The following is a 27,321-nucleotide window of genomic DNA, read 5'->3' on the forward strand; positions in this document are numbered from 1 at the left end:
TACTTCCGCTAATTTTTAGTTTTGGGGGAGCTTCAATTTTACATGATTTTAACTCCCCACATTTGCAGAGGTAAAAACTTATTATGCAGTGTTGATGGTTTTTGAGAGATGGGCAAAAATTTGTTATGTCAGAAATGCAGCTATTTGTTCACTCATCCTATGTTATTCTTCTTAAGCACTTTGTGGTGCTACAATTAACTTTGTTAGTGTGTTCTTGATGAATCTTTATTTCTCCCTTCCGCAAAGATGCGTCCCATCCGAATTTGGTTAGTCTGACTTATACTTGAGCCAGGTTCTCTCCCTTTCTTTGCTTTTCTGAGTTCCTCATAAATTAAGGTTATTATAAGTGAATAATTAAAAAATAAAAAAAAAACTTCCTCCTATCATTGCCTGGATAACAAAAGGGTGAATCTATCATTTTATTTTTCAAAATTATTTTAAAATAATATTATTTAATTATTTTTTAACATGTTCTACTTTTAAATTTCGAAAGTTTAACAAAATTTTGAAATTTATAAATTTGAATATAGTTAAAAGTTTCTTGATTTACATATTTTAAAAGTTTAGAATTGCATATTCAGAAGTTTAAAGATTTTATATAATATATTTTCTTAATTGATATAATTTAAATGTAATTTTTTTAATTTATTAGATATAAAAATTTGATAAGTTATATAATTTATTGAAAATCCATATTCATAAGTTTTAAAATTAAAATAAAAAGATAATTAAATAATTTTATCTAAAAGAAATTTTGAAAAAAAAATGTGATGTAAAGATAAAAGGAACATCTCACTTAAAATGGTTGTAACATAATTAATCATTTATAATTTAGAATTATGTGAAAATTATTAAAATTTTGTATGAAATTCATATTTATAAATAATAAATTTTTATATTATTTTTTATTATGATTAAACAATTATAATATTTATAATAAAAACATTATAAGTAAAATGTTACGGAAAAAAAAAGTAAAGTTTGTGTTTAGAATCCGTCGTAACAACACCAAAGTTTTCCATTTTGGTGAGAAAAAAATTGTATTAGGACCTGGGGGAATCCATCCTGATCCAACGATTCAGCGGGATTCGATCCGTTATTCGGTTAAAAAAACTTCCATTTTGGTGAGAAAAAAGTTGAACTGGGACCTGGGGTAATCCGTCCTGATCCAACCATACAGTGCGATTCGATCCATTATTCGGTTTTTTAAAAAAAAAAACAGTGTGAATGCACCAGCTTATAATCAGAGTCGACATGAACCTTCACTGACGCCACGTTTTCCAACCGCGGTCCCCATCTCAAACGCTCTCGCATTAATTTCTCTGTTGAAGCACCCATCCAAATCTTCTTCTAAATAAAAAAGCAGCTTCTTCCGGTTCTTTAAGGACCAAAAAACAAAAACACCAGAAAAGAATTGGTGAGGAAGTGTAGTGGGACTGAAGACTAAAATAAAAAAAAAAAATGCATAAGCCTCTGCTGTTCGGAGAAAGCAGTTGCGCCGGTGGAAGCAGAGATCGGTTTTATCGTCGCTCTGAAGCTATTACCTACGGCTCTCCTTACCAGAGAGCAGCTGCCCTCGTCGATCTGGTCACCTTCATTTTATCTTTTCTCCTGGTTTATATTATTACCTTTGTTATATGCTGTTTGGAAAATTCCGTTTATTTATGACATTATTTCGTTTCTACAAGTCTTCTTTTTTTTTTTTTTTTGTCAATAATTTTGTTTTAAAATGATGTTAAAATCCATTTAATATTTGAATTATCCTTTGTTCAAAGGTAATTTTTTATTTATTTTATTTATTTTTATGTTTTATGCGGTAAGGATGTAATTTTCAGGATAATTTCTTTGAATTACTATCTATAATTTCTAGCATACAGATGTTCCGATCATATCTGAACATTATTAATAATAGTTTCAGATGTAATTTGATATTTTAAGATTTCCTTTTTAGTTTGTGATCAAATGCTACAATACAAGAGGTATCATCACTTATTGAAAATTGGCATTTTAATTTAGTATTTAAAGTCATTGAAAATGAGTTTTTTTTGTTATAATATGATAGGATTTTAATAGTTTGTGCTATTACCTGTGCATTTCTCTCATTGCATTATTTCAACTTTCAATAAATAACGTACCTACTCTTAACATTACAATTGGTAACAAAATTCTTTATTTATCCTTTCATAAAAAAGAATGAAAAAAAAAAAAAAGAAAGAGAGTACTTATTTGGTTGGAGTGATTTTGTAGGCCGAGGATGGTGTTGGTCTACCTGAGCAAATTCTTGATAAAGCTAGCTTTGGAAGTGCGGCAAAGGCCTACTTCATCTTTATTAAATTTGATCCCATTTGGACCCTTAATTACTTTGCACTGATTGTCCTAAATTTTTTTGAGGTTAGCATAACCTTCTGTTTTGTTGCTATTATTTAAATTTCAATACTGCCTTTCAACAAATCAGGATGGAAAAATAAACATGAAAGGCAAAAGAAAAGTTGTAGATATTCTATGAAGATGATTTTCTAATTCTGAATTTGGTTGACTCATTGCAGAAGCCTTTGTGGTGTTTAAGGAGTAGTTCACACTCTTGCAGTGATAGGGAGTACTTTTTTCTTGGGCAGTTGCCTTACTTGACTGCTACAGAGTCTCTTATTTATGAGGTATGGTAATATAGGTAGATATATCGTTTATAAAATTCTCCAGTTTATTAGAAGGAAAACAAAGTGGCTGCTATGCTTGTGCTACCATATCCACTGTATCACTCAGCATTATTATATTGCCTAACACAGATATCATGTACCAAACAGAAAAAATAGAGAAAGCAGTAATGAAATTACTGAGTTTTGACTGTATGGTTTTAACTAAGTACATGTTAATTTGTTTTTCTTGGGTATATATTTATATAAATGCATTTTCTTTGCTGGCTTTGGTTATGTGCAACATAAGTAGACTTGAGTTTCTTTTAGCATTACTAGAGGGCAGAAACTGAGGGGTATTGTAAGAGCATGTGCCTTCTTGGGGGAATATTTAAGTCACCGCATAGCTATATACTATTTGGTGAAAAAAAAAGTAGTGACTTTTGGGACTTATCAAGTCTGCTCTTTGATATTAAACTTCACAAACTAATCTTATTACCCTTTGATTTCTGCCTTCTTATGTAGGTTGTAACTCTCATTGTCCTCATGATACATGCTTTTTTCCCAATTTCCTATGAAGGGTCCTGTATCTATTGGAAACGTCCTGTTAATCAGTTAAAGGTACTTACATGATTTTCCTTTTCGGATAATTGCATAAGTCTCTCTCTCTCTCTCTCTCTCTCGTATAATGAAGGTACTTCATTTGGATAAAAACGAAAATTCTTTTATGGACAAATTTCTTGAATGTAAGATTAAACTATATGACTATGACTCTTCAATTTACATTATGTATCCAGTTAGACCTGTTTTGGACACCTCTGACTTGGGTATTTAGTTATAATATTCCAAATAGTGTTAGACATGGGTAGTCTGACAACATAGCCTAAATTGATAATATTGTTTATGCTCTGTTGAACTTGGTCACCTATTACCATTTGCAATCGGAGTTTATATGTTAGTGGCCTTTCAAGCTATATGGACTTTGAATATAATTTATTGCTTCAACTAAATAATGCAGTTAAATCTAATTGTTTCAATAAAAAATTGTGCTCTTCTATTCTTTATCACTATAATGTAAAAAATTTGCAAGTAACTGCTTCCTATGGATGTTGTTAGTCACTGATCATTGCTTGATGATTTAATATTGGCTTATGCCTGGTTTGTTTTGACTTTTTTATTATCGTCTTTCAAAGGGACTAAAGCTGTATCTTTTGTTTTTGGAATTTTGTGAATAGAATTTACTATGTTGATTTCCCTTTAATACGAGTCTCCTAGTTCTCTTCAGGATTTAATATTAGTTTGCTCTACTGCTTTTCTTATTATTAGCCTAACAATGCATGTTTTGGTTCAACTTCCAGGTCTTTTGCCTCTTAATTTTGGTTGCAGATTTACTGGTTTATTCTCTCTATTTGTCTCCAGTGGCCTTGAATTCTCTTCCCTTGAGGGTTGCTCCTTATGTCAGAATTATTATTTTGATCCTAAACATTAGGTACCGAGTGACAAAATTCATACTTTCTGTTTCTACAAAATCCTTTTGTAAATGTATATGGATGTATTGTATATGCCTTACAGGCATCTATTTGTTCATGTGCATGTCCATAATTGACCTTAAGTCTGCTGAATGTATTCATGTGTCTTTGCAGATGTATGCTGTGAATCTATGCATCAGAAAACATAACTTGGAACAACAAATTTCTCTTTCCAAACATTTTTTCCATAATTATCTCCATCACTTCATCTGATCAGAGTATCATATGGATCTAAAAGAATATCATAGAAAGTTTGATTATAATTTTAAATGGTGAATTCTGGGAATCTATGGTGCCTTTGTGCTGCTCCGGTTCGCACAAAGAAAAATGGCATGCTAGTTTTAGATGAGTTATTGATCTTAATATCAATATTTAATCTGGAGTAAGAATGTTTTTACACATCCCCTACTGCTCAGTGCTGCCATGAGAGAGTTTGGCTTGTACTTACGTAGAATCAGATTTACTTTCATTTTAGAAACTTGAAAGGGACTGAAATCACCTACTTCTTTTAAGCTAACTTCATTGGTTTGTGAGGAGGTCATGGATGGGCCTTGTTTCCTTATTAATCCTTTTCCAGGAACAGAGGACAAAGAAGAAAATGTCTCCTTTTTGGCTGATGGCACTCTTTACTTGAAAATTATTTTGGTTCTATGCATCATGTACGTAGATGTTTCTCTCTAGTATAATTTTGCGTTATTGGGTCAACAGGACACATTCGAAAGACGGGAATTTTTTGAAGTCCTTTTAATTTCCACTATTTTGGTGCATAAGGTGAAAATAAAGTGGCAGGGAGAAAAATACGTTCTTTTTCCCTCTTATATGCATCTCTGCCCCATTTTCTCCTCAAGAAAGCAAACCAGAAAAACAAGGTTTAACAAATTTGTCTAGGTTGATTTTAAGTGAATATAATCAGCTTGGGGTGGCATAAATTGGTCATTTGTTGATTGTTATGCCCGTAATTGAACTTAATTCATCAGTTTTTTCAGAGTTTCTTATCTTTTGGACATATGGAGTGACCGATCAAACTTTTGTCTATAAATCTTGATTGAAAATCACCTTTTTGTTGTAAAGTTTACAAATATTACGACCATTGTTGAATATCCATGTTTGAAGGAAGCTGTGTTTTTTGCTCTCAATAATTTCAGCTTTTATTCAGTTAATGTTATTTTTTACTTTGTTTTGTCTTAGGGAATTACGAGCTAGCATCCTCATTTTGGCTGGAATGATTGGAACTTACTTGAATGTCTTGGTTTGTATACTCTCTTAGCACCAAAACAGTTTACATGCCTGCTGTAGTGTAGTTTTAAAGTATTTGCCTTCTGATCTGGTTCAAGTTATTGTTCATAAGTATATATTTCTTATGTTTTTCCTAGCACAGACTTAATTGCTGTCTCATATACTTCTATTGCAGGCTCTGTGGCTGTTATTTCTTCTGTTAGCTAGTTGGGTAGCATATGTTATGTTTGAAGATACACAAGAGGGTAAATTGGTATTTACATCATATGGTACCACGTTGTATCAGATGTTTGTTTTATTCACCACATCCAACAACCCAGATGTATGGATTCCTGCCTACAAGTAAGTGTGGAGTTGTGGTGATTTGGTTCAATGGTTGTAAATTTACTGTACCATTAAGCTAAACTTGATTGGAGGTTTTTTCTTTAATGTAAAGAGAAAAATTGGTTGGATGGTGGTTTTTTTACGCCATAGAAACAAAGATTACATGTTTGAACATTTCATAAAATTTTCTCTTTATCTCTTTTTTAAGTGCCAGCTTGTTCCACTCTTTTGTTTTATTGTGTATGAAATGTTAGTTTGCTTGCTGTAGATATTTACTTTGGTCAAAATATAATTTTATCGTTACTTTATGTATTGAGAAATAATTTTATATTTTTGTTAGCCTAACTTTAGTAATATATATTATTCATATAATTGATGTGGGCTTAACTCTAGGATGTGTGGCAAGGATTCTAAAGTTAAACCCAATAACTTGAGATGTTGATTTGGTGGGCTAAAAGTTTGGCTAGTTAAGAAAAGAGGATATTCTTAACCATTCCTAGAGAGCCGGTACTTTCCATGTGACATCGTTGGCACTGTCACATCCTTATTAAATCATAGGATTGCTATACCATTATAAATAGCTAACCATTCGCACTAAGAGAGGACTTTTGGTTTTTGGAGTTTTGGTGATCTGGGAGCAATTGTTCATCTTATAGCTTCTCTTTCTGGATTTCCTTTCTCTAGCCTTGCTTTACACCTTTCTTTCAAGTATGCAGCTCTTGTGTACCCTTTCCTCACACACCAAGTAAGCTTTGCCCTATCAACCTCTACCCAAACCTTGCCCTAACCTATTAATCTTTCTATCACCTGCCACTAGTACCAAGGCTCTATTGGACTGCCCATTCTTCCTCTCTTTTCCTTTATTCTTTAACTCATCTCATTATTGCAATGTTACACTACCTCACCTACCTACCCTTATAAAAGAACCTTTTACACTCACTTACGTGTTTTTTTTTTTTTTGTAATGATCCTTTTATGCCATGTCATATCATTTTTCTTTTGGTGGTGCTTATGGTAGACTCAATTGGTCTAATTTCTTAGCTTATTTATCCATTTTTTGAATGATAATTCCTTTGGTTTTTTATATCTTTCAATCTTTTGACTACAGGGCTTCACGTTGGTATTGCCTTTTTTTTGTTCTCTATGTCCTAATTGGGGTTTACTTTGTCACAAATTTGATCCTTGCTGTTGTATATGACAGCTTCAAAAGTGAGGTATGTTGTGAATTCATCTTTAGTTTTGCTCAAGGTTTTAAATAACGATTGAATAGTAGTGTAGTGGCCGCTATTTCGCGATAGCGCCACCGTCTGCAAGCGCTATCTAGGGAAAAGTGGGTGTGAATTTCAAACATGTCCAAAACCGTGCATAGCGGCCGCTAGTAAAGTGTAATGGGGAATAGCAGAAATAACGGTCCGTTATTGCTGTTATTCCCTGTTATCCATCCAAAATTTTGATATTTAAAAAAAATCAATTGAATAAAAGATGCATGCAAATAGACAATCAAATGCAAACAGCCAAATGATTAATTTTAAAGTAAGTTAATATTACCTTTTTTGTTGAAAGTTGCTGCAAATTTGTGTTGAGTGGGGTTAAAAAAAATTCTCTGTTTGAGTTTGGGTCTTTGGGAAATTGTGACTATATGAGACTCAAGATTGAGTATGGGAGTTTTGGAGTTGAGTGAGAGAGACAAAAAGCCTTGATTGAAGGAATCGGTGGAGGAGCCAGGAGGCAGAGTCTTGTGTGTGGTGTGTCGACTGTCGAGATTTACTGATGTAGGGTTATTTGGATTTGGGTTTTTGGGAAATAGGGAATAGGGATTGTGGAAGTTGGAGACTGGCAGTTAAGTAAGGTTGAGAGAGAGAGAGATGACCAGTAGAGAAGTGAGAAGGAGAGTGAGATGAGAAAGAGTGGAAGTTGGAAAGGGAAGAGTGAAGAACAGTGAAGAGGGAAGACTGTGTTTAATTCAAAGTAAGACAAGGTAGGGAGATGGGAAGAGTTGAGGGGTGTGGGAATTTTTTATTAAATTGTTGTAAATAACTTGTTGTCTGTTTTGCATTTTTTTTTTCAATTTAGTGTTTAATTTTACTAACAAGGGAAATTTGAGAAATTATAGTTCTTGAGAATTTTTTTTAGAGGGAAATCAAATGAGCAGGATTGACAGAAGTCTAAAATTGAAAAAAATTTAGGAATTAATATGATATAATAAAGAGATTTTAGATAAAAAAAATTAGCAAATTTATTGTATAAGTTAGGTTAAAAAATAATTAAAATTGAACGATATATTGATTTTATTATTTATTAATTTATAAATCGTATTTGAAATTTAGTAATGGTTTTTTTATTGTTTTGGTATTTGTATTGTTATCAAGTTTTTTGCTATAATTGTGGAAAAACTAAAAAATAAAATTGTGTGGAAAACTAAGAATAAAACTGAATGTATATTGAAAAATTGCTCATTAAGAATTATATAAGCACCTTAGATTTATATACAACTAACTAGTAGGTAAACTAGGAAACTAAATCTTCCTAAAATTGATTCTATAATTGAGGGATTGTCTATCCTAATTTTCTATCCTTAATTCTAGAGATACAAATATAAATATGTAGATTATAAGATTACAACCAACTGTAAATAAGTGTTTTCCCACACTCCCCCTTAAGCTGGTGAATAGGTGTTTTCCATTCCCATCTTGGAAATAATTTCCTGAAATGTTGCACTTCTAAGACCTTTAGTCAACACATCTGCAAGTTGACCCTTGGTTGATACATATGGTGTACAAATCAACCCACTGTCTAGTTTCTCCTTTTATGAAGTGCCAATCTACTTTAGTGTGTTTTGTTCTATCATGTTACACAAGATTGTGTGCAATGCATATTGCAGACTTGTTATATCAGTAGAGTCTCATTGGTCCATCCCACTTGATCTTCAAGTCTTCTAGGATAATCTTTAACCATAGTAGTTCATAAATTCCTTGAGCTATATTGCTTTGAACTCTGCTTTAGCATTTGATCTTGTCATCACTTTCTGTTTTTTACTCCTTCAAGTCACAAGATTACGACCTAAGAAAGTGCAGTAACCTGAGGTGGATCTTCTATTAGTTATTGAACCTACATAATCCACATCTGTATATGCCTCTAGAAACAACCCCAAATTTCTTTTGAACAAGATACCTCTCCCAGGATTGACCTTCAAATAGTGTAATACATAGTAGCCAGCGTATAGGTGCACTTCTTTAAGACTATGTATTAATTGACTTATCACACTCACAACATATGCTATATCAGGTCTAGTAATGGAGAGATAAATGAGTGTTCGAACTAATCTTTGGTACATCTTTCTATGTACAGCATCATCTTCATTAGTTTTTCTAAGTTTATGATTAGGATCTATAGGGGTATTTGCAAGTTTACATTGAGCTTCCCAGTTTCCTTCAAAAGATCCATCATATATTTTTGTTGTTAGATGAAAATACCATATCGTGAGTGAGCTACTTCAATTCCTAGGAAGTATTTCAATCTCCCTAGCTCTTTTATCTCAAATTTTCTAGCCAAACACTGTTTTAGAGATTTTTTTTTCTTTTTCATCATCTCTGGTTACTCTTATGTCATCAATATACTCTAATAGAATTGTGACTCTCCTTGAATCTGAGTGCTTGATAAGTAATATGTGATCTCCTTGACTTTGCTTATATCCCATTGCTAGCATTATTTTTGCAAATCTCTCGAATTAAGCCCTAGGAGATTGTTTAAATCTCTCGAATTAAGCCCTAGGAGATTGATTAAGGCCATATGAAGCCTTTTTCAGCTTGCATACTTTGTTTGCTTCTAAATGACCTCCATATTTTGGTGGAACCTTCATATATATTTCTTCTTCCAAATCACCATGTAGAAAAATATTCTTTACATCAAATTATTAAAGCTGCCAATTATAATTTGCAGCCAAGGATAACAAAATGCTAACTATATTCATCCTGGCAACTGGAGCAAAAGTTTCCTAATAATCCACTCCATAAGTTTGAGTGTAGGCCTTAGCCACCAACTTGGCCTTATACCTTTCAACAGTACCATCCGCCTTGTATTTTACAATGAAAACCCATTACACCTAACTAGATTTTTTCCTTTAGGCAACTCTATTAGTTCCTATGTCTTATTTTTCTCTAAAGCTCCATTTCTATTTTCATAGCTTACCTTCATTTCTCACTAGATAATGCCTCGGATAATGCAGTTGGAATAGAAATAGTGTTTAGGCTCACAAGGAAATTTTTGTGGGATAGTGAGAATTTTTTAAATGATAGAAAATTAGAGATTGAGCATAGTAGATGCTTAGTACATTCTTTGATTCCTTTCCTAATGGCAATAGGCAGATCATAATCACTAGTTATAGTTTTTGGAGATTCATGCTCGTTTTGAGAAATAGAGTCAGAAACTATAGTTACCTCATTTCCGAAGTTAAGATCAGGTTCTTAGACTTGCACCGATTCTGGGTCTAGAACTTTCCTTCTTGATTACACCCATAATTCCTTCACAGAATCAAGAACAATATCATCTTTTGCCACATCTTCTGTGTTTGGAATGTGTTCAGACTCAAATTCAATGTTTGATTTCAACTCAGAAGAAACAGGGGTAGACTTAGAAGAATTAATGGGTGAAAATGTTAAAGAGAAGGATAAGTCAAGCAAAAAGAAGTCTTTATCCTTATCTTCCATGAATTAAATCTCTCATTGAAGATCGGGTTGAGTAAAAAATGGTTTACTTTCTTCAAAATTGAAATCTACAGACACAAAATTTTTTAGAGGGAGATGATAGAACTTATACCCTTTTTGAGTTGATGAATACCCCCCAAAAATGCACTTAATTGTTCTAGGATCCAACTTCCCCCTATTATGACTGTGAACATGAAGAAATGATGTAAAACCAAATATCTTAGGTGTGAGGTTGTTTGTGATATTAAAGTTAGGATAGAATTGTGAGAATAGTTCCATAGGAGTTTTAAATCCCAAAACTGTTAAATGTAACCAATTTATAATGTGTGGTAGTGAGAATAGCTTCCCCTTAGTAGGATTTGGTATGTTTGCTTGAAAAAGTAAAGCTTAGGTTGTGGCTAGCAAATGGCTATTTTTCCTCTTTGCCACTCCATTCCGCTATGGAGTATTAATACAAAATGACTAATGGATAATCCCTTCCTTTTGGAAATAGGTTGATAGACTTTGGTTGAAATAATCTCTTGCGTTATCAGACCTAAATCTCTTGATTTTCACTCCAAATTGATTTTGAATCATGTTTTGGAAGCTTAAAAACACACTATTTACATCTGATTTGGATTTAAGTAAAAATATCCAAAAGACCTTGGTACAATCATCTATGAAAGAAAAAAAACACCTTGCACCAAAAATATTAGGAATTGTAAAGGGACCTCACTATGAATCAAGCAAAAAAGAGTAGAACTTTTTTTATTGCTAACTGGAAAAAACACATGTCTATGCTTTGCAAGTTCACAAACATCACAATGAAAATTTTTGGCATTTAATCCTTTGAACAAAGAAGGAAACATGTTTTTCAAAGTTCCAAAAGAAGGATGCCCAAGAGGAAAATGATAATGCCAAAGTTTGTCTTTATTAGGAGATTTTTCAAAAAGAAATGGCAAAGGTAAACCAATCTTGATATTATTTGTGTTGTTTGATGTCTCAAGATAGTATAGTCCATCTTTCTCCTTAGCGAATCCAATTCTTTTTCCCGAACTTTGGTCCTAAAATTCACAATAAGAGGGATAAAAAGTCACTTTGCAGTCCATGTCTCTAGTAAGTTTTTGTATAGATATCAGATTAGTACACAATCCAAGAACATGAAAAACATTTTAAAGAACAAACAAGGGATTAATTTGAACATCTTCTAATCCTGCTACTATAGTAAGTGAACCATCTACAACAACAAATTTCTTATTACTAGGACATAGGGTTTATGTACTAAACTTCTGTGAGAAATGTGTCATAGGGTTTGTGGCTTCTAAGTCAATGACCCAAGAACTCGTAATAGGCTTAACTAAGACATTTAATCCATGAGAACCAGAAGCTTTACCTGAACTAGAGCCCTTACCAAAAGATCATACCCCAATAGGCTTTTAAAGGGTTTTCAGTAGGTTTCTTGGTTTTTCAATCTCTTCTTTGTCTAACTCTCTCTGTTCTTGAGACTTCTGTATTACTCCGATAGTTTTACCAATTGTCACTACCTTAAATCGAATAGTAGTGCTGTGACAGATTCTGCTATCTTTGGTGTGGTTATCTTTCTCAGGATTGAAACGAGTTTTGATAGGAAATGTTTAACCAGAGACGATTCTAAGCAATGAAGGCCAAAGAAGGAAAAAATAAGACTGAAAGATTTAACAAGATTTGGCCATGAAGGCCTGAAGTAGAATTTAGCAATGAAGGTTGAAAGAATTTTCTTTCCAATAAAAGACTAAAACTCTAATACCATGTGAAAAAACTAAAAAATAAACTGTGTGAAAAACTAAAAGTAAAACTGAATGTATATAGAAAAATTGCTCATTAAGAATTATACAAGCACTTTAGGTTTATATACAACTATCTAGTGTGTAAACTAGGAAACTAAATATTTTTAAAACTGATCCTATAATTAAGGGATTGTTTATCTTAATTTTCTGTCATTAATTCTAGGGATGCAAATACTTAATTCTAGAGATACAAATATAAATATACAGATTATAAGATTACAACCAGTTGTAAATAAGTGTTTTCCTGCAATCACATTAATTCTTATTAAGTTATTATTATTTTTGTGTAATTAAATAACAATTGAAGATGTCATTCATTATAATTAAAAGACTAAAGTATGGATTTATTGCTAAACCAATATGAATACCATATTGTAATCTTAAAAAAATTATGAATAATTTTTTCTCAAATAAATAAAATACATGAGATGTCATAAAACTATTTTAAAAGTCATAAAATAAGAGTTTTATGATTATAATTATAATTATTATATTTTATTGCAAATTATGCAAAATAAAAAAATTCACGATCGTGATTACTACAATGACCATGATAGTCTCCGTTATATTCGCAATTGTGATAAACGCAACACAATAAAAAATGCAATTGCGGTTGTAATTTAAATCCCTGGTTTTTCTGTGATAACTATGAAGGCTAGAGAAAGACGCAACTTAATTTGTGGCATTTCTTTTTTTTGTTTTTTTGTTGCTAATGCATAATTAGTTATTATTGGAATCTTTCTTGCAATGGCTGCTAGTTCAAAAAGAAAAAAAAAAAAGATTAAACATAAATGCTTAAATCTCCTTTTTCTTGTAGCTTGCAAAACAAGTCTTTGAGATGGATCGAATGAGGAGAAATATATTGTGTAAAGCCTTTGATCTCATTGATGATTATGTAAGTTCATTATTCACTTGTTGGTCAAGTATCTTTTTGACATGCTAAACTGCTCTGTGTTTGAATGCTGCTATCTTTGTAAACAAGATATGGTTGCTAGAAATCTTTGTATGTGTAAAATCATGCCAAACTTCATGTCTGTGTTAGTCATTGCTCACATTGTGACCCGGATGTGGAGAGTTTTGAAAAGTGAAGTATGTAGCATTCCTTAAGTTTGATCTTTATTAAAAGTCCTTTAATAATATATGGTTATATGTAGATGCCTAGGTGGTAAGTAGTAAAGAGGAAAGGAGTAGCTGAAAGAGTAACATGAGTAAAAAAGTAAGGCAGATTTGCATGATATTATCTAAACATCTCTGCAGAAAGAGAATAGATGGATAAAGTAAGACAAGAAGGGATAGGATGGGGACACTCCTAATGACAGAGCATATCAAAGATACAAAATAGATTCCTACCATCAAGACATCATTTCTCTTCTAGTTGATTCTATCATGGTTTCAGATTTTTTAATTATTTATGAAAAGTTGATAGAGAGAGCTTTTATGTTCTTTGGTGGTTGGATTATTTTGTTTCATGTTTATATCCGGGTAGAGAATTTACAGTGGAAAACACTTTTGTCCCAAATATATGTCAGACTTGATATAGAAATAATCTATTGGTTCAACCTTAAATATTTTATTTATGAATATGTTGACCTACCCATAAATTGGAAGATCGCATCCTTGGATTTATCCAATAACTTTTGTCACATTAGGTGTATAAAAAGTTGGGGTAAAAGTGTTTGACAAGTAGCATTAGTCCTTCACAAGACAATGTCATTCTTCTTTTTAAGGTATTTGTCATGGTTTAATTATTATTATTATTATTATTATTATTATTATTATGCAGTTCTAGTCACCTTTAATTTTGCATGTTTGACTATCATAATGATTTTGTAAAATTTCATTGCTACTATATAGTTGCTTCTTCATATAAAATGGTATTGCCATGTTGTAATGGTTTAACTGGATTGATGTAGCCAACCCTCATCGCAGGAAAAGGCTTAGCATGTGGTGATTGCTTGGTTTTAAGTTTTTCTGAATGTTATGTAAAGGTTCCTTTTCTATATGCAGAATGTTGGGTTCCTCAACAAGGAGCAATGCATTCATCTTTTTGAAGAACTGAATAAGTACAGGTAGTAGTTATGTCACCATCTTCAATGTGTTTCAAGAAGAAAATGCCTTCTTATCTATTGCATTAATACATATATTTGCTCCGTTCCAGTAGGATATTTAGAGGTGGAAATCATGTAGGTTTGGTTGGGTTCAAGTCATTTCTGGTTTTGACTTCTTGGGGTTGAAAAGAAAATGAATTATGTTCCAAAAGAATGAAGAAAAGATGCAGGAAATTATAACTTTTCAAATAGTTGACATTGCTAAATGACAGGTAGGATCAAAGCATTCTGAGTAAGATGGAATTAAATCTCCTATTTGATGGTCAACTATTACCTAGTTTTCTCTTTGGGTCTTTTATCTTATAATTTTAAGTATTTGGAGCAATTAGTGAAAGAAAAAATCATAAGATGCAGTTAATTCACAGGGATGTAGTTCTTATGTCTTGAGTTGGTCAGAAGTAGCTTACTGTATCAAGGTTCCTGTATTTTATTGACTTTTCAACCACTTCTATTTTGGTTGTTTTGTTGATTTATGCGTGCTAAAGTATGCTTCAATTTATCTTATTTAGGACTTTGCCAAAAATATCAAGGGAAGAATTTGAGTTAATATTTGATGAGCTGGATGATAGTCATGACTTCAAGGTATGCTTATTCACCATTTTGGGTTGATTTAAGTTCCGGTGACCTTTTTTTCCTTTTGGTGTATGGGTCAGTATATGCAGTTAACTTCAACTTCACACAAGAAGAGATTGTACTTACTGAGATCATCTACTAACATAATCAAAATTTGCTGCTGACTGATATGTGAGGTTTTTTAATTTGAGAAAATGGAATGGCTGGTTATAGTTTTTCTGTCATTGAAAGAGCAGAGCTTGTATGTTCCATTTTTTGCAGGATAACCTTGTAGAGAAGCCAGGAAGTTTGTATCTGTAACCATTCATAAAATTTTATTTATTAAGAAGAAATGAATAGTTTTTCCTTAAAAAAAAATAAAAAGAGTCTTGCCTAAGTCATATAAAACAGGTAGTAAGAATGCGAGGGAAGCAGATGCCCGAGTAAGATCCCCTCTAGATTTGGTGCCATGCTTTTTTGTTGGCCAGAAGCCAACTTCAGTTGTTAACTCAGAGCAGGAATGCTATCAGGATGTACATCCAGTTGTCTAAGTCTATGAGCTGAGAGGCTTGATGGTGACAAGCTGGGATCTTCTGCAATTATGTCTCTAGTTTGTGGGACAGAATCTGTACAGATGTTGGGGGGGAGGGTGAAAATACAATTCTTTTACTCACGTGGGTTCATTAAAAAATGCCTGTGAAACCTTTTGTATAGGCAGAGAGAATAATATCTTAGGATGCGAACATGGGTACAACCACTTATGTTTAGTGAAGATGGTTCATTGGGAATGGAAAAAGCATGCGATATGGTTGATGGCCAATAAAGATAGGTTCTAGATAAGTGCACTCATTAACATCTGCCACCTTCCAGAGGCCATGCTTTTTCAAATCTTCATAAGAATTTAGTTCTAGATAGGATTCGTAAACTAAAGCAGCTTCTTGAAGCCAAGGAAAATGCAAGTTATTTGGGGCACTGAAGGAGCTTGAAGGACCATGGCTGTAATCTTGAATTATTGTTGTTTACAAAGTGGCTCTGCTTCCTTGGTAGATGGATGGAACTGTTCATTTTGAAGATTTGGACAATGATCATCCAACATCTTTCTCCCTTTGTAGTCATTTGATAGGAAATTGTATGGGAATCTTTGGTGCTTACAATATATTTCTTCTGATTATCGAGCAATTTGAATCTATAATGCTATTTTAATGGTTGAAATTATTTATTTCTTGTTTTCAATATCTTCTTATATGCATGCTCTTCCATAAATATCTCTTCTGGTTATCATATTGCCTGTTTGTACAATATCATTATTCTTTATTCAGCATTTAATGGAATTATTATTGGATTTGATCTTTTTCCACCGGTAGATCAACTTGGATGAATTTACTGATCTTTGCAATGCCATTGCTCTAAGATTCCAAAAGGAGGATACTGTAAGTCCAATTTGCTATTTAACCTTCTCAAAATGGGTTCCATTATAACTGACTAAGTATTTATGACTGATCTATATGTGTTGTGCAGTCATCTTTATTTGATAGGTTTCAATTCTACAAGTCACCTTTCTCTGAAAATTTGAAAGCCTTCATTCGGAGCCCCAAATTTGGATACATAGTATCCTTTGTTCTCATACTGAATCTATTTGCAGTTATTATTGAGACGACGGTATGCCTTTTAACAAATTCATTTAGATGAACATATAAGAGTTAATTTGCTTTAAACACCAAGGTTCTTTACTAATTTCCTTGTTTGTGCTACTGTTTTATGATTTAACAAAAACAACTATGCTTGCATTTGTCTGCTGATATTGTCAGTTGTAGACTACATTCCTTCAAAGCACTTACACTTTGGAGTAAAATTAATTTGTTTCAAACTTAAGAGTTTGGAAACTTGTTAGGACTTTGCTTCTGGTTTGTAGTGAGTGGTGGCTTCTAGCCTTTTCTCATGCTCACAATTACGGAGCACCCATGAATTTGTTTTGAAGCATGTAATGAGAAAGGGTAAACTGAAAAAGGCATTCCATTGATTATTCCATTTCTCAAGGAGGCATGTCGTGCACTTAAAGCAATAGGAAACTACTTGGTTTACTAGATATGCATTTAAATTACATGTAATTTCCCTGATATGTATTTTCTAGTTTGTAGACTGAGGAAAAAGATGTTGATTCAATTTCTTGAATGATGTTAATGCATCAAATTCACTGGCTCCCTAATGAAATGAAATAAGAATGATCACAAAAGCCCTACATCCATTGCTTTATTACTACCATCTAGAACCCTGCCATGTGATTCCGAACTCTGACATGGACTCATGGTTCCCACTTCCCACCTACATCTAATATGGAACTAAAAATAAATAAGGGCTAATATATAAAATGCCCATATACTATATATCTTCTGACACTTTGGTACTTAAAAGAAATAAAATTTTTACTTTGGTACTCGAACTTTCATTCCATCAAACACTCTAGTGCTTCACACTGTTACCATCAGTTAACTGGTTGACGTGACATGAATAATCAATAAAATCATGTCACGTGTCATAAATGTCTAGTCATCGCCATGTTAGCTATTACCACGTCATCAAAAAATTTATTTATTTTCTTCTTTTTTTTTTTAATTTTGAATTAAAAAATATATTTTTAAAAATTTTTGAATTTTTGAATTTAAATGCTGACATGGAAAATAGATGATATGACGATGACTTGATATTTATGCCACGTTTCATGATTTTATTGAGTATTAATGCCACGTAAGTGAGTTGACTAACGGGGTTAGAATAGAGTACCGAAGTGCTTGATGGAATGAAAGTTTGGGTACTAAAGTGAGAATTTTATTTCTTTAGGTACTAAACTGACAGAAAATGTATAGTACATTGCCATTTTGTATTCAACGCAATAAACAAATAAGGTAGCTTGAAATCGAATTAGAGGCTTTTGAAGCTTATGCCATAGTCTGATACCTATGGAGGGGCAAGAAAGCGGCACTGCTGATGCTCTGAGAAACAAGAGAGAGAAAAACGCTTCTGCATTCAAGTTTACTACTACGTGCATTGTTTTGGCTAATCCTTTTTCTTTTTCTATCTTAACAGTGGTTGTTCAGGCAGTAGTGTGGTTATATAAAGGCTAGGTCCCTAGAGTACCATCCCATTATTGGCTTATAGATCAACACAAGACCTTCCTGATCTGCTTTTATGATTTCTTTTTCTTGCTTTGGATGGATTGCTAAGTGGAGTGAAATTTTTCTTGATTTTTCTTTCAGATTATTTGATTTGTAGGATACATATTTCCAAATTTTAAATAATGACTTGTGGTCTTGGACTAATTTATGTGATATAAATTGGCCTGCAGCTTGATATTGAAAACAACTCTGCTCAGAAGGTGTGGCAGGAGGTTGAGTTTGTTTTTGGTAAGTACTTGCTAATGCATGCACCTTTTTTTTAAACTTGGTAATTAACTCCCTATTTTAACTTACTCAAAATTTTAACTTCATAAATTTGGATTATTCATTTAATGCTTGTTATTTTTTTTATGTATGCAACATGGTATAACATGTTATGCTAAGTTTCTCATGGTGGTTCATGAGTTGTTTATCATCTGACAGGGTGGATATATGTACTGGAAATGGCACTGAAAGTTTATTCATTTGGATTTGAAAATTATTGGAGGGATGGGCAGAATCGCTTTGATTTTCTAATCACATGGATAATAGGTAATTACTCAAGTTAAATCCTTGGTATTTTACCTTAAATCTTCTAAAGTTAAAGCAACCAATTTTACTTTCATATTTGAAATTTTAACAATAATCAACCAGCTCTCTGAAAGTGCTTTTAGAAAGACGATTTCAGGAATTATTTGTGTGAATCATGTTCAAATATTGGAAAATCACCTTAATGTAATTACTGATTAAACCAAAAGTGGAAACTTTTCTACTGCTAATACTTTTAGAAATTATAAACAGAGTCAATCAAACAAATGCTTTTCCTAAGTGACTGACAATATATTTCTGGAAGAGGGCATGATTTAGTAAGCAACTTTTATTGATGTTATTCCAATTTTGTAAATATTGAATGCTCTAAAAATCATTTTGGTAACCTGTCCAAAATTGGAAGTTTGAAATGATTTTCATTATTTAAAACATGAAAGAATATGATTCTGCATTATGTGTTTCTCCACTGACTTGAACTCCTGTATAAAATTGCAAATAAGTAGATTTCAAGTTGGGGAATAACTATAATGTCAAAAGTGCAATGAGGCACTGCACAACTTTTAGGTTTTTCAGGATTTTGTATTAAAAATTTTCTTTCAATGTTGCTGTAAATAATATGTTGTTCTTTCTAATTTATTTTGCACTTAGAGATAGGGATGGCAACAGGTCGGGGTGGGGCGGGTTTTTGCTCGTCCCGAATCCGACCCGATTTTTTAATGCCCGAACCCGACCCGATATTGTATAAACCGTACCCGCATCCAACCTGACCCGAAATTAATAAAATATTATTTTTTTTAAATATAAAATATTATTTTTTTTAAATATAAAATATTATTTTTAAAATATAAATATTTAAATATATAATTATATAAATATATAAATAAAAAATTAATTTAAAAATTATTTTTATATAATATCCGGTCGGGTCGAGTTTGTCTAAAACCCAAACCCGACCCAACCTTTTCTTAGCATTATCCGACCCGACCTGAAACCCGATTTTCAAAAAAAAAAAAAAAAGACCCTATAGGGTCGGGTCGGTTTGGAACTCACCGAGGGCGGGTTGGGTTGCCCACCCTACTTAGAGATATAGAGATATGGCATGTGGCTCTTCTGTAAGTTTACATTCGCAATATTTGTTCATTCAACTTGAAAAAAAAATCTTTTATTTCTGCACTGGGTTAATATCATCTGTATCTTTATCCTGAGTTTTACGTACCAAAGAAAATGCTTCATTTGTTAATAGGCTGCTGAATTTAATTTTATTGCTGAAAAACAAATTTGTGTTTGCAGTTATAGGGGAAACTATAACTTTTGCATCTCCTGATGGACTTGATTTTTTTTCAAATGGAGAATGGTAATGACAACTTAATATTTCCAATTTTATAATATGGATCATTTTTAAGTTCTGCTCACAGGGCTGCTCATTTAACTTTAAATATATTCTCTCAACTTATTTTATAAATGGATTCAAGTGAATGTTTTTTATATTTGGATGTCCTTTTCCTCCTTTACTATTCGCTTATACATATCCCCATTTGCTTCCCATTCTTTTCAACAGGATTCGCTACCTCCTTCTTGCCAGAATGCTAAGATTGATAAGGCTCCTGATGCATGTCCGAAGTTACCGAGCCTTTGTTGCCACATTCTTAACCCTCATACCAAGTTTAATGCCATATCTTGGGACCATATTTTGTGTCCTATGCATCTATTGCTCACTTGGTGTACAGGTACTTTGGATATGTAAATTGTCTTAATCTGCCTGCCCACTGGGATTTTTCACATGCAACATTCTGTTAAAGTTGCCTCCATTTATCAAGCAATCTGGAGTTGCCATGACTTTTTATCCTTAAGAAAATGGTTTCAATTGCCTAGAACTCAAGATTTGATAGTGGATTATTACAGACTAATCATTGTTCTGTTTATGTTACTAGATCTTTGGTGGGATTGTCAATGCTGGGAATTCTAATCTAGAAGGGACAGATCTCACTGATGATGAGTATCCTTTTTTGTCATTTGTGTGAACTCTTCTTATATGCTTTTAGTAATTTCATTCAAATTTGTAATTGGTCTTTCAATGGCTACATGTCTCAAAGAAAAATCATGACTATTTACAGGATTTTAACTTTTTGCATTTTGGTTTTAGAGGTGTGTTAAGTTATTAAATGCAATTGCAAGTTTCAAACAATGTATTAACATTCATTGACTTTCCTTGACAAAATCAGCTATTTGCTTTTCAACTTTAATGATTATCCAAATGGAATGGTGACACTTTTTAACTTGCTAGTTATGGGAAATTGGCAAGTGTGGATGCAGGTATTGCCTTTGTGTCTGGACTTTCTTCATTTTGTTGTTTCCTTACACACTTCTACTGTGTAGGACTTGTAGAGGTACAACCTAGTTATTTATTCACCTCGACATATGTTTCAATGTTGGATTAGGATAGAAGCACTCTCTTTTTTAGATATATTTCTTACCGCTGATTGTGGCCTCTATTCTAACTAGCTTGCAGCAGAAGAACATATTTTCTAAATTAGGGCTGGTTTAAAACTTATTGGAACTTATCCTATTGAAATAATAGCAATTTTAGAACCTGATCTTGGTGCAAAATTTACAGTTTTTGTGTCTCAATAGTTAACCCACGTCATCTCTATGGAACTCTTTAAGTATCTAACATGTATTTGAAACAGGTGCACCTTCTTTTATAATTCAAAATATCAGCTATAATTTAGGAAACTGTTTGATTAATAAGCTATGTTTGTTCACTCAAAATGAGGAGCAGATTGAATATGTGTGGTCCATGCCAATGTTCTTTTATTGTCCACGCAACAAAAGTATTTTGCACCCATTCTTACACCAAAAATGTTTTATATGCAGTTTTGCACTTACAAAAGAAAGTCTAATTCTAATAAATAGAAACAATTGTATAGAAAACCATATAATAAATGCTCCACTCATATTTAGTAAGTATACCTGAGCAAAATTGTGATTCAGCATTATTTTTTTATTTTTTATTTTTTTGTGCCAGGGAGGGGTATGCCTTATGAGCGATAAATGTCTAGACTTGTGGATATTGTTGCATCTGACATCAATACTCCTTGCTCAGCAAGTATTCTTTAAATTCTATGTAGTATATTTCAAATATTTGCATCCAACAGTAACATTAAGGATGGAAGTATTTCTTGGTCAAAAGTAAAAACAGATTTTACCTTAGTCATGTATAGCATTCTTTTGTACAAGTTCTATTCTTAGAATTTTGCTTGCTCCTGTGTGCTCTTTTCTTTTCTTTCCTCTTGCTTTACTCTAATGATATACCCATTCTTGGAGGTGTTGATTTTCTTTCTCTAAATTGCTGTTACAGAGCTACAAAGAATTGACTGGAACTTCTTGGACCCTTGTATATTTTATCAGCTTCTACCTAGTTACTGTTTTGTTACTTTTGAATTTGGTAAGTCTCAGAATATTTAATCTTCATGCTACCTTTCATACATTGCAGACACATTTACTTTCATATAAGTGAATGCCTTCTACATCTATCACTAAGCTGTCTTTCAGCATGTTTCTTCACATGTATGTTTATATTGTGTATATTTGTGTGTATTGATATATACAAAAGTAATTGGGTGCTTCTCACTCATATAGGGTTTGTCTGTATTTGCAGTTTAATTTTTGGTTCTTGCATTTTCTGATTTGACAGTTTTAAAAGTGCTTCCACATCAAAGGGTAGTAGGAAGGACAAAGAAGGAAGAGGGGAGAGGGAGCAAGTTGATTGACCCAATGTCTTTTAGTTCCACAAGTTAAATAAAACACCCTTAAATCTAGTTTCTATTTAATTAATTTATTTAAGTATACCTAACAAGGGGAATATAAGTAAGAAATAATTTTAAATATAAGAGTTTGTTCATTAATCATCATAGTCTACTTATATTTCTCTTAATAATGGATATTATACCAAGTTTTTGTATGAAAACCTGGAAATATGTCTGGTTGCTTGATGATCATTCATCATACACAAATTTCATTTTGTATTTCAAGGATCTTTTTTAGTACTTGAGGTTGCCAGGGATCGTACCTTGGTCACTAGAATTAAGAGTCTAACACTCTACTAATAGACCACATGGATGTTGGCAAGGATCTTTTACTTGAGATTTAGTTGAGATTTGCTGCTATGCTTGCTTCCCTGTTCTCTTAATTATGCTTCTGCAATTCATATTTCTTGGTATTTTCAAGACATTCATAAAAGAAAGAACCTTATAGTTATTTACAATGGGAATTCAGGTTGTAGCTTTTGTCTTGGAGGCATTCTTTGCTGAAATGGATCTTGAGGAGTCAGGGAATTGTGAAGAAGATGACAAGGTTTGTACATTTTATAAACTCATTACTAAATCAATAATTCCACTTTTATTGCAAAAGTTGGAGTTACTTTTCAGGTTGGGATTGTCCACTCCCAGTGACTGGCTTTTATAAAAGCTCTCTTATTGATAAGAGTACTTGACTTATTTCTCCACTATTATATCTGATGGAGCAAGATCTTTAGAATGGTGATTTTGATACTCATGTAAAAAAATAATTCGGGGCAGTATCCTTCTGCTCAGTTGTTTATAACTTCGATTGTTACTCTGTTTTTTAAATTGGCTTTGCCAATTTCAAAATAAGCTTTGAAGTTTTGCATGAGCTGCCACTACTGCATGATTACCTCTGTAGGAAACAATTTCATTTTGTATTACACTAGTCTTCTTCAGCATCACAAGGTTTGAGGTTAACATGAGTGTCTACTTAACAGAGGCTTTTTGGGACAAATTGATCTATTCTGAAGAGTTAAATCTCACTTTTAAATAACAATATATGCCCATCGCCCCCATAGCCCATTGTTGTCCTTCATTACCATGGCAGTTATCCAACATATTAGATCTCTCACTAGTTAATGTATCCATCTAAATAACAGAAATATGATTATTATTGTTTACATTCCCAGGATGCTGGATCAGGAAAATATCGAAGGAGGCTTGTTGGGTTTGTATTTGCTGTCTCAATATTTCTACACATTATCGGTTACAGACATTCCAGTTGTTTGGTGTTAACCATATGTTGCATTTTTTATTTACTTTTATCCTGGTCTGATACAGCACAAAGACTCGTAGTCAAAGAGTTGATGTTCTTCTACATCACATGTTGAGTGCGGAGCTGGATAAAAGCCAATCCTCAGCCTCTGCTGGTCCCTAGCTTCATTTCATTTCTTCTTCTGGTAAGCGATTTCTTTTAAACAATAAACCCTTTGTTAAATACCCCGTATTCATTTCGGCCTTGTTAAATTTATAGGTGCACGACATGTTTGAAGTGTTCAACTTGGTGTGTAATGTGTCAATGTACGGCCACGTCGAAAACCATTTTCTCTTCTAAAATGTTCCCATATTTAGATTTCCGATTCGTCTTGTATGTGGTTTGGAGTCCTTGTTATATATTTGTCCCATATAGGATTCATACAATTGTACTGGCTTAGTGAGCAAAAAAGAGAATGATGATGATAGATTGATAGCGGGGTTGTGTCTTAACCTGAGTTGCTCATAGAGTCATAGTGGTCATATGGTTGACAATGTAAAAGGTTCAATGCCTTTGTTTCAATTTAGAAGACCCTACTGTAACATTTGAATTGAAATTCGTTCCTTCTGTTGCTTTCGATTATCATCCCCATATTTGAAACCATTTGAAAAAAAAAAAATATTGCTGCAATGCTACTTGCTAACTAGAATTGATAATTTGTTTATTTGTATCGTATTTATATGTTATGTTAAACACATGTAAAATATTAAAAATTATCATGTAAAATTTATGTCCACATATTAAATATAAAACACAGTTTTTAGTCTGTCATATTTATATATAATTTTTGTTAAATTTTAAATTGTATTGCTTTGATATTATTTTTGTGTTATATCATTATATTATATTTAAAATTATTAGATTTATTACTAACTTTTTTAATTGATTTAACTAGCAAATGTTAATTCGTCAACAAAATATATTATTATTATTATTATTATTATTATTATTATTATAGCTGAAAATGTACTACAATTAGGCATGTATAAGAATTTGGTTGTAACAATAAGGGCTGCTTGCTTCCATTAGAGGTAATAATAATTTAGATCGAATTTGATTTGATTTTTTTGAATATTATATAATATTATAAAATTTTAAAATTTGATCCAAATTTAAGTCGAACTTTCATTTAATTTGAATTGAATCAAATCAAATTTTATTAAATCAATTCAATTTGATTTATTAGTTTTTAATTTTTAATTTTTTTAAATTTTTGATATTATTTTAAGATAAAACTTTAATATATTTAAATAAATTTTGATATAAAAATATTATTTTTATTTTATAAAAATTTAAAATATATATAAAAATTAAGAAAAATTTATAATTTAATTTAGTTCGATTTTTTTTTTCACATTTTGATCCAAAATTTAACATATATTTAATGTTTGAATTTAATCCGAATTAAAAAAAAAAAATCAATTTGAATTGAATCAAAAATTACAATTAGGAATTGATTATCAATTTTCTCGATACATTTTTTTTCACCCCTAACTTCCATTTTTCATTTGTTGATAGGAAATAAGAAAATCCTGAAGAATGAAAGGCAAAAAATACACAATGAAGGAATTGAAGGAGCAGTGCTTATTCCTTCTCCATTTTATGGTGTTACAAAATTGCAGTGCCTATTCCATCTATTTTTTACTTCTTTCCGGAGTCCACTATTATTACTGAACGCCAATGGAATAATTATTTAGTTTTAAATTGATGGAGATGGGGACTGTCACTGGCATGAACGTATTCTACACGGTTTGGTTTCTGTCCTTCTTCACTTGTATTAAGGAAATAAAAGAACTGAAGTGGGAATGGCCACTTACAGTTGGGTTCACTAAGGCTGAATTTTGATTGTAACCACTTCTATTTCGGTGTGATTGGCTACTTTACACTTAAGTAATCCATTTGGAATGTAGCTGTGTGATACAGCGGAGCCATTCTCATCATGTCACATCCTAATTTTTTCATTAGAGAAGGAAAGGTCCAATATAGCATTGGATTTTTATTTTTTAATCCATTTTTTTAATGCTAAAAATGCATTATGATTAAAAATAAATCTTAAAGGTATTCGACTATCTTTCGCTTTTTTAAGGGTTAAATACAAAAGTAATTTTAAATTTTAAATTTTTTGTCACATTGATATGTAAAACTTTAAAATTATCACATTGATAAATAAATTTTAATTTCAAAATTTATTTTACTCGAAAGCTTAACTACGTTAAAAAAAGTTGATATATTGTAAATGGTCAATTAAAGGTCAATTGTCACTAAAATTTCACATTATATAATGAAATTTTCACATCAAATATTAATTTCAAACCAAAAAAACAAAACTTTTTTTGTTTTATTTTTTTATCAACAAAAGACAACACTTTTGAGAAGCTTGATATGTTGCTCTAAGAAGAAAAAGAAATAGTCAACAAAAACAAAAAGGGATTATAGTGTATGTCTTTTTAATCAATCCAAAAAGTGAGATTATAGTGCACCATTTAAGGTTTGAAATCATTGGACTTCTTCTAAGTCATTGCTTCAATCTTTCTTATTCTTTCTTTGCATCCTTTTTAATTAGTAGATAGTAGATCCACCTCAAATTCAAAATCAACAAATCATTCAAGAAAACCTTTTTGTCATTGTGGATTAAGGGCTCATATTTGTACCTCCACCACTCCATAGTATAAAGGGAAGAAATTTTATGGTTATCCAAAATATAAAGAGGTATGTAACAATATTGAATACTGAATTGGGTTTTAAGTTTAGGTTGAATAATAAAATTGGGAATTTAATTGAATTTTAATTTAGGATAAACTTAGAAAATTGACTACTAAATTTTATTTTTATTTCAATTTTTTAGTCTTAATTATTAACTCAATCAATATTTGTTGAACAAATGGGTACTAATTTATATGAAACTTTAGCTTTTGAGTTTAGGTTGAATAACAAAATTGAAAATTGATTCAAGGTTAAATTAGAAAGTTTGGTATTGTATTATTGTTTGATTTCAATTTATTAATGTTAGTTATTAATCCATGAGCTATAATATTGCATTTGTTGAAACAATAGGTATTGATTTCGTTAATAATATAGGGTTATATTGAATTATGCTAAGTAATTTTTTGTTTTATGCTTGACCATAATTAGGGACTTAATTTTGGCTATTGTTTTTTCATACTTATCTCTCTAATGTAAATCGATGGATGTGGATTTTTTCATTAGATTGAAAAGAATAATGATGAGCATCTTCTTGAGGTTCACTTGAGAAATGTGAATGAAGAATTAATTAATTAACATAATCTTTTATTGACAAAAAATAGAAAGTTAAAATTGAGTATATACAATTAAAGAAATCCTTTAACATTGATGAATTGAATAGCATATTAAATAAAGTTAAAAATAATAATAAAAAAAAAGATGAAAACATGCAAAGGAATGTTGGTAAATAATAAAAATGATGCATGTTTATACAAGATAGTCATGTTGGTTTCATGAATCATGTTTTTAGTATATATTTTAGGCAATAAGTAGATGTTTATGTATTATTTGATTATTTGACAACATTGATTTAAAGATATTATTATGTAGGTTAAGTTATTTTTAAGCTTAATTAAAACAATGTTAATTTCTAAGCAAAGAAGTAATATAATG

The 27,321-nt window shown here is 31.7% G+C and overlaps 1 protein-coding gene across 2 annotated transcripts; it reads left to right on the plus strand.

Moving 5' to 3' along the window:
• The first annotated feature begins 1,267 nt into the window (after positions 1-1,267).
• TPC1 (two-pore channel 1) lies at positions 1,268-25,625 on the plus strand. 2 transcript variants are annotated; one of them, XM_089750332.1, is made up of 24 exons: positions 1,268-1,587; positions 2,248-2,391; positions 2,547-2,654; positions 3,156-3,251; positions 3,989-4,119; positions 5,348-5,408; positions 5,571-5,737; positions 6,828-6,933; positions 13,045-13,122; positions 14,235-14,296; positions 14,845-14,917; positions 16,252-16,317; positions 16,406-16,546; positions 18,231-18,288; positions 18,484-18,591; positions 19,879-19,942; positions 20,147-20,315; positions 20,520-20,584; positions 20,811-20,901; positions 21,947-22,033; positions 22,864-22,941; positions 23,561-23,598; positions 23,712-23,830; positions 25,204-25,625. In XM_089750332.1, the coding sequence occupies exons 1-23, from the start codon at positions 1,462-1,464 to the stop codon at positions 23,806-23,808; spliced, it is 2,214 nt and encodes a 737-aa protein (XP_089606458.1). In that variant the 5' UTR covers positions 1,268-1,461; the 3' UTR covers positions 23,809-23,830; positions 25,204-25,625. The 2 variants fall into 2 exon arrangements, with proteins under 2 accessions (XP_089606458.1, XP_022764062.1); XM_022908327.2 differs by lacking the exon at positions 25,204-25,625 and adding an exon at positions 23,905-24,313.
• Positions 25,626-27,321: the final 1,696 nt, after the last annotated feature.

Source organism: Durio zibethinus, chromosome 2, assembly GCF_047325235.1.
Source record: "Durio zibethinus cultivar Kanyao isolate XHJ-2024 chromosome 2, ASM4732523v1, whole genome shotgun sequence".
NCBI classification, from domain to species: Eukaryota; Viridiplantae; Streptophyta; class Magnoliopsida; order Malvales; family Malvaceae; genus Durio; species Durio zibethinus.

What these genes read in the sequence shown, in the direction of transcription:
- TPC1 (XM_089750332.1), top strand. Translation starts at nt 1,462, where the DNA reads ATGCATAAGCCTCTGCTGTTCGGAGAAAGCAGTTGCGCCGGTGGAAGC. An exon ending in TTGATCTCATTGATGATTAT is followed by an intron (nt 13,123 to 14,234) that starts GTAAGTTCATTA and finishes TTCTATATGCAG; the next exon opens with AATGTTGGGTTCCTCAACAA. An exon ending in ACAGATCTCACTGATGATGA is followed by an intron (nt 20,585 to 20,810) that starts GTATCCTTTTTT and finishes TGACAAAATCAG; the next exon opens with CTATTTGCTTTTCAACTTTA.